Source organism: Schistocerca americana, chromosome 3, assembly GCF_021461395.2.
Source record: "Schistocerca americana isolate TAMUIC-IGC-003095 chromosome 3, iqSchAmer2.1, whole genome shotgun sequence".
Classification (NCBI taxonomy): domain Eukaryota; kingdom Metazoa; phylum Arthropoda; class Insecta; order Orthoptera; family Acrididae; genus Schistocerca; species Schistocerca americana.
Genome location: NC_060121.1, coordinates 160893386 through 160905743, shown reverse-complemented (window position 1 = coordinate 160905743; position 12358 = coordinate 160893386). Strand labels below are relative to the sequence as shown.

General features: G+C 46.9%; 1 protein-coding gene across 1 annotated transcript in view; it reads right to left on the bottom strand.

Annotated features, from left to right (window-relative positions):
• Positions 1-12358, bottom strand: part of LOC124605943 (beta-alanine transporter-like) — a 125197-nt gene that overhangs the window by 90251 nt on the left and 22588 nt on the right. The window contains exon 3 of the mRNA XM_047137902.1: positions 7137-7294. Coding sequence (XP_046993858.1) covers positions 7137-7294 — 158 coding nt within the window. The remainder of the gene's footprint in view (positions 1-7136; positions 7295-12358) is intronic.

Below are 12358 nucleotides of genomic sequence, written 5' to 3'. Positions count from 1 at the left end.
CATAAGACGTAGAGGATTCTAGGTGTGTAACAGCACTGCGTTCTGTGTCGTGTCTGTAGCGCTCCTAGTGTATGATTGTTTCAACAACAGTTATAAATTGAACTCTTCAACCGGTGTTTTCAGATAAATAAAATTGTTACAAAATGTGTGTCTACTTGTACCTTTACATGAGCCGCTGAGAACCAAAGTGGTCTAGGTAAAAAAAATTTAGTTCTGAGTAATAACACTCAGTTTAATCATAATTAAAATTTGTTGCTGTAGGGTGGAGTAACAATAAGTCGCAATTTCGCCGCTTGAGATCTCCCAACATATTCTTCCTCTCACGCCATAGTGAAGTGTGTTCGCGGGAACAGTGGTATAGCTGAAGCGGCGAGGCCACATGGTCTTATTGTTCTGTATTTTTTTGCTTGTTTGTTTCCGCTCTAAAATCAAACAGGCATTGTAACAGTGTCACTAACTACACGACTGGCCATTAAAATTGCTGCACCAAGAAGAAATGCAGACGAAAAACGAGTATTCATTGCACAAATATATTATACTAGAACTGACATGTGATTACATTTTCACGCAATTTGGGTGCATAGATACTGAGAAATGAGTACCCAGAATAACCACCTCTGGCCGAAATAACGGCCTTGATACGCCTGGGCATTGAGTCAAACAGAGCTTGGATGGCGTGTACAGGTACAGCTGCCCATGCAGCTTCAACACGATACCACAGTTCATCAAGAGTAGTGACTGGCGTATTGTGACAAGCCAGTTGCTCGGCCACCATTGACCAGACGTTTTCAGTTGGTGAGAGATGTGGAGAATGTGCTGGCCAGGGCAGCAGTCGAACATTTTCTGTATCCAGAAAGGCCCGTACAGGACCTGCAACATGCGGTCGTGCATTATCCTGCTGAAATGTAGGGTTTCGCAGGGATCGAATGAATGTAGAGCCACACATCTGAAATGTAACGTCCACTATTCAAAGTACCGTCAATGCGAACAAGAGGTGACCGAGACGTATAACCAATGGCACCCCATACCATCTCGCTGGGTGATACGCCAGTGTGGCTTCCAAAGTGCGTTCACCGCGATGTCGCCAAACACGGATGCGACCATCATGATGCTGTAAACAGTATCTGGATTGATCGGAAAAAATGACATTTGCCACTCGTGTACCTAGGTTTGTCGTTGAGTACACCATCGCAGGCGCTCCTGTCTGTGATGCAGCGTCAAGGGTAACCGCAGCCATGATGTCTGAGCTGATAGTTCATGCTGCTGCAATCGTCGTCGAACTGTTCATGCAGATGGTTGTTGTCTTGCAAACGACCCCATCTGTTGACTCATGGATCGAGACGTGGCTGCACGATCCGTCACAGCCATGCTGATACAATGCCTGTCATCTCGACTGCAAGTGACATGAGGCCGTTGAGATCCAGCTGGGCGTTCCTTATTACCTTCCTGAACCCACCGATTCCATATTCTGCTAACAGTCATTGGATCTCGACCAACGCGAGCAGCAACGTCGCGATACGATAAACCGCAATCGCGATAGGCTACAATCCGACCTTAATCAAAGTCGGAAACGTGATGGTACGCATTTCTCCTCCTTACACGAGGCATCACAACAACGTTTCACCAGGCAACGCCGGTCAACTGCTGTTTGTGTACGAGAAATCAGTTGGAAACTTTCCTCATGTCAGCGCCAACCTTGTGTGATTGCTCTGGAAAGCTAATCATTTGCAAATGATAGCATCTTCTTTCTGTCGGTTAAATTTCGCGTCTGTAGTACGTCATCTTCGGGGTGAAGCAATTTTAATGGCCACTACTGTATCAGCATTATTTTGTTTCTTTAGATTTGTAATGTCCAGCTGCTACTAAAGTACAAATCGTCTTTATAAGGGAAGTATGCACTCCATGTTGAAGTCTAGGTTAAAACCTATACGAGTCAAGAAGTGATGACTAACATTAAATGCATAAACCATTATACACATCCGTCTCAACAGTGTCACCGAGGCAAAAAAGGAAAGACATGATGACATATCTCCCGTACATCCACCCGGTGCAAACAACTGACAACTGCAAGTTCGACTTAGGAATCTGAACCTGGACATGTTGACGATTTGGCTGAGGAAGATGGTGTAGACGGTGAAACAGAAGAAACGGATACACTGCTGAACTATTAGACAGACCCAGTAGGTAGCATTCTGGTGGTTAAGAACAATAATGAAATTATTTCAACCGAATTTCTGAGAGAGAAGTGCATAATGGAAGCAATAAGTGCAGAATCACATTAATTGTATGACATTATGTTTATGTTTCATAAATAAATCGCAGTTACGGAGATTAAAACACAGCGTATTGCTTCTCAGATACACTCCTGGAAATGGAAAAAAGAACACATTGACACCGGTGTGTCAGACCCACCATACTTGCTCCGGACACTGCGAGAGGGCTGTACAAGCAATGATCACATGCACGGCACAGCGGACACACCAGGAACCACAGTGTTGGCCGTCGAATGGCGCTAGCTGCGCAGCATTTGTGCACCGCCGCCGTCAGTGTCAGCCAGTTTGCCGTGGCATACGGAGCTCCATCGCAGTCTTTAACACTGGTAGCATGCCGCGACAGCGTGGACGTGAACCGTATGTGCAGTTGACGGACTTTGAGCGAGGGCGTATAGTGGGCATGCGGGAGGCCGGGTGGACGTACCGCCGAATTGCTCAACACGTGGGGCGTGAGGTCTCCACAGTACATCGATGTTGTCGCCAGCGGTCGGCGGAAGGTGCACGTGCCCGTCGACCTGGGACCGGACCGCAGCGACGCACGGATGCACGCCAAGACCGTAGGATCCTACGCAGTGCCGTAGGGGACCGCACCGCCACTTCCCAGCAAATTAGGGACACTGTTGCTCCTGGGGTATCGGCGAGGACCATTCGCAACCGTCTCCATGAAGCTGGGCTACGGTCCCGCACACCGTTAGGCCGTCTTCCGCTCACGCCCCAACATCGTGCAGCCCGCCTCCAGTGGTGTCGCGACAGGCGTGAATGGAGGGACGAATGGAGACGTGTCGTCTTCAGCGATGAGAGTCGCTTCTGCCTTGGTGCCAATGATGGTCGTATGCGTGTTTGGCGCCGTGCAGGTGAGCGCCACAATCAGGACTGCATACGACCGAGGCACACAGGGCCAACACCCGGCATCATGGTGTGGGGAGCGATCTCTTACACTGGCCGTACACCACTGGTGATCGTCGAGGGGACACTGAATAGTGCACGGTACATCCAAACCGTCATCGAACCCATCGTTCTACCATTCCTAGACCGGCAAGGGAACTTGCTGTTCCAACAGGACAATGCACGTCCGCATGTATCCCGTGCCACCCAACGTGCTCTAGAAGGTGTAAGTCAACTACCCTGGCCAGCAAGATCTCCGGATCTGTCCCCCATTGAGCATGTTTGGGACTGGATGAAGCGTCGTGTCACGCGGTCTGCAAGTCCAGCACGAACGCTGGTCCAACTGAGGCGCCAGGTGGAAATGGCATGGCAAGGCGTTCCACAGGACTACATCCAGCATCTCTACGATCGTCTCCATGGGAGAATAGCAGCCTGCATTGCTGCGAAAGGTGGATATACACTGTACTAGTGCCGACATTGTGCATGCTCTGTTGTCTGTGTCTATGTGCCTGTGGTTCTGTCAGTGTGATCATGTGATGTATCTGACCCCAGGAATGTGTCAATAAAGTTTCCCCTTCCTGGGACAATGAATTCACGGTGTTCTTATTTCAATTTCCAGAAGTGTATTCAGCTCCATCGTAATGTGTGAAAAATTGAATTCTACCATTTTGGCTCTCAACCACTCATATCATATCTGCATTTGCGAATAGGATTAAACTTTGGGTGCCGTGTGCATTGGTGACAATGAAACTGGTGTCGTGCCTGGACTCTAACGCGGATCTCTCACTTTACGCTAGCGGTCGCTTCGATGATTCCACATTTCGTACTGTTGACTACCGCTGCAGTGTGTGTTCCACCAGACACGCATGCATGTTGAGGGACACTGCACAGCACAATATAACAACACAGGTACTGCAGTTTAGTACTCGCATGTTTACCACGAGTGAAACAATATGTTACCTTACAACTGTTATCATTATGATGGAAACAGCCTATTTGATGGCTTACATTGATAATTCTGCCAGAAACAAGCGTGAACAATGCGCTGTTGTAGCCTGATATCGAAGAGTCTGGTCCGCATTGAACGGTTTCATCAACGGAACGTACCAGTGATTGAACATTTGGCGCTACAATTATCTGGGCTGGTGTGAAGGTACTTTCCTTGCAATGCAGGTGCAAGGGCAGTTGCAAGAAGGGCTGATTGTATTACAGCTTAATTTACGTCCACACACTCGCCAGAAGCGATGATCTGTGTCTGAAGATTTTTATGTAGTGCTGGGACTCACCTTGCGTGCAAGCACGACTGGGACCATAACATCAGAAACGATAGAAGAATCCAAACGGTAGAAGTTCTGACAAGGAGTGGATGGTAACACTGGATATCGCGGGAAAAAGTAAAGATAGAAGAATGAAATTAATAATGAACAATAATCCACTCGTTTAGAGATAGATCAAACATGGAGCAGAAATATCAGAGATCTGTATAATACTCATAAAAACGAACGTAAGATGCGAGAGTGTAGAAAACCACTCAAACCGAACGATATCTGAAAGGTACCAGCTATCATCACCCAAAGCAGAAACGCTCTATACTGAGTACAATGGTACATTGTGCGGAGCTCGTTTCAAGAGCTGCTAACCAGTGAAAGGAGCTCAACCAAGTACGCAATATATTGAAGGAGAACGGCTGCAGTAACAGATTCGGAAAACCATCTTTCTGGAGGAACATTAGCAAGAAGACACCTGAAGAGCAGTGAAAAACCTTTTTTTTTTTGTCGTTCTGTGGCTCAGTAACCGGAAATAGTAACCGGTTCCTAAAGGCGCATAAAATCGTTTCGGTCTTCATGGCTCCCGCAAAAATTCGATAGCTCTTGAGGCCTGTGAAAGACGATGAAAGCCTCCAGACGCACAACGCGTATATACAATGCCGTCTAGTTGTGGGCACATTTACGTCGGATACACTATGAGTACCATTAAACAGCGCCTTGTGGAACACGAGAGGTGTTACCGCCTGCGGTATCCCGAGAAATCACCGACAGCAGAAAATGGAAAACGTATACCGAATTGCATTCGACGAGACATCTGTTATTAAACGGACAAATAGGTTCTGGAGTAGCGTCATAAAAGACTGACAACACCCTTAATAAAGACCACTCTGCAGCTGAACACAGCTTGGAACCCGGCTACTGCAAGGTTCAAGCGGGCTACCAACGATGAAATTACCGTATACGGCGCCGCGGTGAGTAGCAGTGTTTTCGCAGAAGGTAGCTTGGCCACATAAGGGCAGCAGCAGCACACGACGGTCAGTGCCTCGCCAACTACACTCATGCTCATAAATTAAGGATAAATGCAGAATGCGGTACCACACAACGTGGCACTAGACAAAACTGCCGCTAATAGCATAGGCACATATGGAACACACACGGCACAGATCTGTAAGTCCACGGTATTGGTGATAAGTTGAGAAAACCGCTCCGAAACACATGTGCTACAAAACGCTACTGTTTCCTGCGCATGTACCCCCACATCAATATGGGATATGATCACCATGCACAGGTACACAGGTCGTACAACGGGTTGATATACTCTGGATCAGGTAGTCGAAGAACTGCTTGGGTATAGCCTCCCATTCTTGCACCAGTGCCTGTCGGAACTCCTGCAGAGTCCTAGGGGTTGGAAGACGTGTAACGATAGGCCGACCAAGAGGGGGTTTAGGTCTGGAGAACAGGCAGGCCCCTCCATTCGCCTGATATCTTCTGTTCCGAAATACTCCTGCACGATGGCAGCTCGGTGGCGCCGTGCGTTATCATCCATCAGGAGGTAGGTGGGCCCCACTGCACGCACCACTGAAAAGGCGAACATACTGGTGCAAAATGACGTTCCAATACACCTGACCTCTTACAGTTCCTCTGTCAAAGACACGCAGGGGTGTATGTGCATCAATCATAACCCCATCACACACCATCAAACCACGACCTCCATATAGGTCCGTTTCAAGGACATTAAGGGGTTGGTATCTGGTTCCTGGTTCTCGCAAGATGAAAACCCGGCGAGAATCACTGTTCAGACTATACCTGGACGTCCGTGAACATAACCTGGGACCACTGTTCCAGTAACCATGTACTGTGTTCTTGACACCAGGGTTTACGGGCTCTCCTGTGACCAGGGGTCAGTGGAATGCACGTTGCAGGTCTCCGGGCGAATAAACCATGTCTGTTCAGTCGTCTGTAGACTGTGTGTCTGGAGACAACTGTTCCAGTGGCTGCGGTAAGGTCCTGAGCAAGGCTACCTGCAGTACTCCGTGGCCGTCTGCGGGCACTGAAGGTCTTCTTGAGGTGTTGTACACTGTGGACATCCCGTACTGCAGCGCCGGGACACGTTGACGTTGCCCGTCTTCTGGAATCGTTGCCATAATCTTTAGATCACACTTTGTGGCTCACAGACTCACAGAGCGCCTGTGCTACGACCGGCTGTGTTTGACCAGCCTCCAATCGCCATAGTATTCTACCCCTCATAACGTCATCAATATGTGTTCTTCGAGCCATTTTCAACACACCATTAGCACGTCTGAACACGTCTGCACAATTACTAGCTGCACCGTACTCTGACATGCACCAACACACCTCTGCGTATGTGGACTACTGCCAGTGGCACCGAGCGACGACCGCAGGTCAAATGCACCCGCATGGCCATACCCCGAGGTCATTTAAACCCGCAAACCGCCCACCAGAGCGTTGTTTCACCATGTATCAGCATTATCCTTAATTTATATGAGTAGTTCTCGGCTGGAAGCTCCTGGACATCTAACCACGTGACCCGGATGGAAGCTCGAGAAAAGTTATCAAGGAAGAAAAGAGTAAAGAAACATGAGAAGCCCTCTGTCAGAGTAGTTTCCCGTTCTTTCCATGAAAAATACTTTTTTAAGGTTTTCTAAACGTCGCTCTGGCATTGCTGCAACACATTGTCCCCCCTACTCACCTACAGATACCGCCGACTCCAGCATGGCGCCCCCGGCGGCCACCACCAGCGACTCCGCCACGACGAACAGCAGTATCAGTGACGGAGTGAACAGCATCGCCACCCTGCTGACGGCGTGCATCACCACGCAGGCCAACTGCAGCGGTCGACGTCCGTACCTGCAACCAGCGTATACCCGCTTGCTTCAATAAATATTCCAGTTCCCAAATTTGTTTCTGTAAAATTTGTCAAGACGCAAAGGAACTGAAGACATTAGCGGCCATCCTCGCCGTAGTTATACAGGGTGTTACAAAAAGGTGCGGCCAAACTTTCAGGAAACATTCCTCACACACAAATAAAGAAAAGATGTTATGTGGACAAGTGTCTGGAAACGCTTAATTTCCACGTTAGAGCTCATTTTAGTTTCGTCAGTACGTACTGTACTTCCTCGATTCACCGCCAGTTGGCCCAATTGAAGGAAGGTAATGTTGACTTCAGTGTTTGTGTTGACATGCGACTCATTGCTCTACAGTACTAGCATCAAGCACATCAGTACATAGCATCAACAGGTTATTGTTTATCACGAACGTGGTTTTGCAGTCAGTGCAATGTTTACAAATGCAGAGTTGGCAGATGCCCATTTGATGTATGGATTACCACGAGGCAATAGCCGTGCCGCGGTACGTTTGTATCGAGACAGATTTCCAGAACGAAGGTGTCCCGACAGCAAGACGTTCGAAGCAATTGATCGGCGTCTTAGGGAGCACGGAACATTCCGGCCTATGACTCGCGACTGGGGAAGACCTAGAACGACGAGGACACCTGCAATGGGCGAGGCAATTCTTCGTGCAGTTGACGATAACCCTAATGTCTGCGTCAGAGAAGTTGCTGCTCTACAAGGTAACGTTGACTACGTAACTATATGGAGAATGCTACGAGAGAACCAGTTGTTTCCGTACCATATACAGCGTGTGCAGGCACTATCAGCAGCTGATTGGCCTCCACGGGTACACTTCTGCGAATGGTTAATCCAACAATGTGTCAATGCTCATTTCAGTGCAAATGTTCTCTTTACGGATGAGGCTTCATTCCAACGTGCTCAAATTGTAAATTTTCACAATCATCATGTGTAGGCTGACGAGAATCCGCACGCAATTGAGCAATCACGTCATCAACACAGATTTTCTGTGAACGTTTGGGCAGGCATTGTTGGTGATGTCTTGACTGGGCCCCATGTTCTTCCACCTACGCCCGATGGACACGTTATCATGAATTCGTACGGGATACTGTACCTGTGCTGCTAGAACATGTGCCTTTACAAGTAAGACACAACATGTGGTTCATGCACGATGGAGCTCCTGCACATTTCAGTCGAAGTGTTCGTACGCTTCTCAACAACAGATTCGGTGACCGATGGATCGGTAGAAACGGATCAATTTCATGGCCTCCACGCTCTCCTGACCTCAACCCTCTTGACTTTCATTTATGGGGGCATTTGAAAGCTCTTGTCTGCGCAACCGCGGTACCAAATGTAGAGACTAGACTCTTCGTGCTCGTATTGTGGACGGCTGTGGTACAATACGCCATTCTCCAGGGTTGCATCAGCGCATCAGGGATTCCATGCGACGGAGGGTGAATGCATGTATCCTCTCTAACGGAGGACATTTTGAACATTTCCTGTAACAAAGTGTTTGAAGTCACGCTGGTACGTTCTGTTGCTGTGTGTTTCCATTCCACGATTAATGTGATTTGAAGAGAAGTAATAAAATGAGCTCTAACATGGAAAGTAAGCGTTTCCGGTCACATGTCCACATAACATATTTTCTTTCTTTGTGTGTGAGGAATGTTCCCTGAAAGTTTTGCTGTACCTTTTTGTAACACCCTGTGTATATGGTGTCTCGTCTTTCGGTTATTTTGATCCATGCATCCATTATGAATCAAGACACAAAGGAACTAAAGACATTAACTGTCAGGAAGAATTCATTTAAATCAATGGGGAAAGTTGAAAATTTGTGCCTGACCAGGATTCGAACCTCTGTTTCCTTCTTCATTTTTTTTGTTATTAAACGCGAAGGCTAATATCAAAAGTTTTGGACTCAGTGGGGTGAGAACCAGCAACACACTACACGATGCTACCTTACAATTCTTGGACAATATTAATTTTTTTTCTTTTCTTGCTTGTAACGGCAAGATAGAACGGACCCAGGGACAACTTCAGGCTGGGTGGGGACAACGTGTGCAAGGGTCGTACGTCGTGGCCTGGCCACGATACCTCACCCCCCCCTCCCCGCCCCGACTGCCACTGCGCTCTATTATCACATAGTAATGGTATTTTTTAATTTATCTTTTATTTTTATTTATTTCAGACCTTACAACTTGCCACTCTAATAAGATAGGAACATGGTGGGACAAAATCCTACATGGCTTCCACCACTTAAAAAGAAAAAAAAATTCACTTTTAGTCGTACCCTGCAACAACTTATTTTTCCATTTCTTAAACAAAAAGTCTAACAGAGCCACAAAAATGAAATAAACTGTAAAAAGATACACCTGAAAAAGGCCGGTAATGAAAATACCGCGATGACTGGTTAACTCACCACTTTCTTTTTTTTTGTCAATTTTACCAAAAATAAGGTAACAGGAATGAAACATTCCAACAAATGGTTTCTACACATCATCCAACTCCCTGACGACTAAAGAAGAGACACAGCATATTCGCAAAAAGTGAACGATGGTGTGGCAGAAACCATATACTGGAAAAGGCACAAGGGTGCTGGTCATACCCGCTCCGCAGCACGTAATGTACATAATGCCCGACATACCACATAACTGTATTGTTCTCTTTTCTGGCGACAAGGCTAAATAGGGAGAATATCAATGGAGATTGTCGCTTCCGTCCTTCTAGCAAGAAATGCCAATTGTCGGCGAAGCCAGCTCCAATGTCTGTGCCCGCAGGGGACCAACCGGTGATATAAATGTATCTTTTTCATGGCAACGACTGCCACAGTCTGTCTCACCAAGGCCAAGGCCAATGAGATAAAGTCGTACGCTGATGGAGAGAAGGATATGAACGACTTGGTACCACGAGAACGCCACCTCCATAGGAAACAAGAGGAGGCTGACACTGGATCATACAACCTTCCATTCTGTCTCTGATGATGGGGACTCCGCAGAGAAAGCGTGATTTGGAAATGTCCAGCGACATATTAGCATTTTTACAGAGAGATGAGACTGGGAAAGAATATCAACCCTCGAGTAACAGACATCAAGAAAAAGTTCACGAATATGACTTAATTTATTATCTATCCTACCAACATCTATAGGCGAGCTACAAGTCACTGGGGGACGCAAAGGCACGTTGAAATAATGTGTCGAAGAAATAAATCAGGAGCCTCGTCCCGAACATCAGGGAGGCACAAACGTCCCTCTCACTGGGGTCGCGCCATAGCCGGATAGCGCACTCGAAAAATAGAATTTCGCCAGATAAACTTGCTCGATAATCGTTGTAACTTTCGGGACATCATCACAGGAAAGGCAAAAATTTGGGCAACAAAATAGGCTTCCTCAACACACAAGTTTGCAAGGTCTGAAAGTTATGAAGCAACGAGAGAGAGCGACGCACGTGTTCAAGGATCGCTCGTTGAATTCTGTCCGCGACGGATGTCCAATTTAACGCACCAATCTTCATCGGACAACAATCGATAACAATACCAAACGATCGATGGCGGGCGACCACTGCAGCCCATGGAATTTCAACCGCGTCAGATCCCCGCACATTGAATAATCAGTGTCTCCGGTCGTTAACCTGTGCTTTCGTAAGACGACAAAATGCATCCTACAGTCCTTGAGCATCGGTATGTCGTCATGAGAAGGAAGAAGCACCATAAAGCCAACGGCGCACGCGCGAACGATAAACCTTTCGCCCAATAACGACCCGCCACCCAATCTAGCAGCTACGGACCGCAAAATGGGTTCCAGAAGCAGCGTGAATAAAGACACAGATAGCGGACTACCCTGTGCAACACCTCTACACACTTCTATGAGGGGAGTGAGACCACCACTCACGTCAATAGACGCCTGAATATCAGTAACTAGAGACATGAACATCCTTCGTTCAGCATCATTAAAATCAACAGCTGTCAACACTCGCAACAGAAAATCTTGACTAACTCAGTCACACGTATGATTAAAATGAATGGAAAATAGACCTCCAGATAAAGGGACAGAGGAAGCTGAGATGAGGTTACGACATTCAGGAACGGGAGTCAGGAGAGTACGACCAGGAAGACATCGTTGATAACATTCGACCACGTCAGCAAGCAAAGCCGACAAACGGCTATTTATTGCCAGTGCTACGATTTTATAATAAAAATTGAGTAGCTTTATCGGTCGGACCTGGTAATTAAAACAATTCTTCCGACCTTAAAGGAGTGTGGGATGTGTACCCCTTGCAACGTCTCGAGCACTGTCGTAAAGATCGCGAAGGACAGTATAATAAAATTCCCGAGTCTTCCTCATTTCATCCGCTTTACCGTTGCTAAAACCCAAGAGTGCAGTGCAAACCCGAGGTATGCCAGTGGCAGCCCACCATTCCATAATCGAGGGATAACACACTCGGAAATGGCTTGCTCGCCCCGCACACGGCAGCGATGACGTCATCCAGAGAGGGGAGCGTCAGAGATAACATATCTTTCTTCCAAATATGGCGAGAAAGATGTACGCACTGCATGACGTCGTTAAGAGTAATTGGAACAACACAGTGAAGTGGGCAGGAATTGTTTCAACTGACAAAAGCTGAATACGTAGTGAATCAGACAAATGAAAGTGGCCCAGTCGACTGGTAGAAGTAGCTGTGAAGTAGGTAAACCACACTAAAGTCGGATATCTTCAGATCCATGTTTCTCGTAGACTCAACGAATTTTTACCTTGTTCACAAACTGCAGCACTTTCTAGAATTTTCACACCAATTAGGGTCATATAAGTGAGGCCTTTCCCGAATGTACTTCCGACCAAAAAGTGGTTCTCGAGTCCAAAGTTTTTCTTAATCATGCCTTTTGCGTTCTTGTAGAGATATTTTCACGGCAACTTACATTCCAATGACAAATATTTGTTTACATCTAAACGAGAAGTGAAATATCAATTTCCATAAATTTAGCGCAATGATTTTTTTAATGTAACGAAATTTTTAAAAATTTTCATCACCTGTTTCACCCCCTTAGGTTCGGAATACCGAAAAATCCATT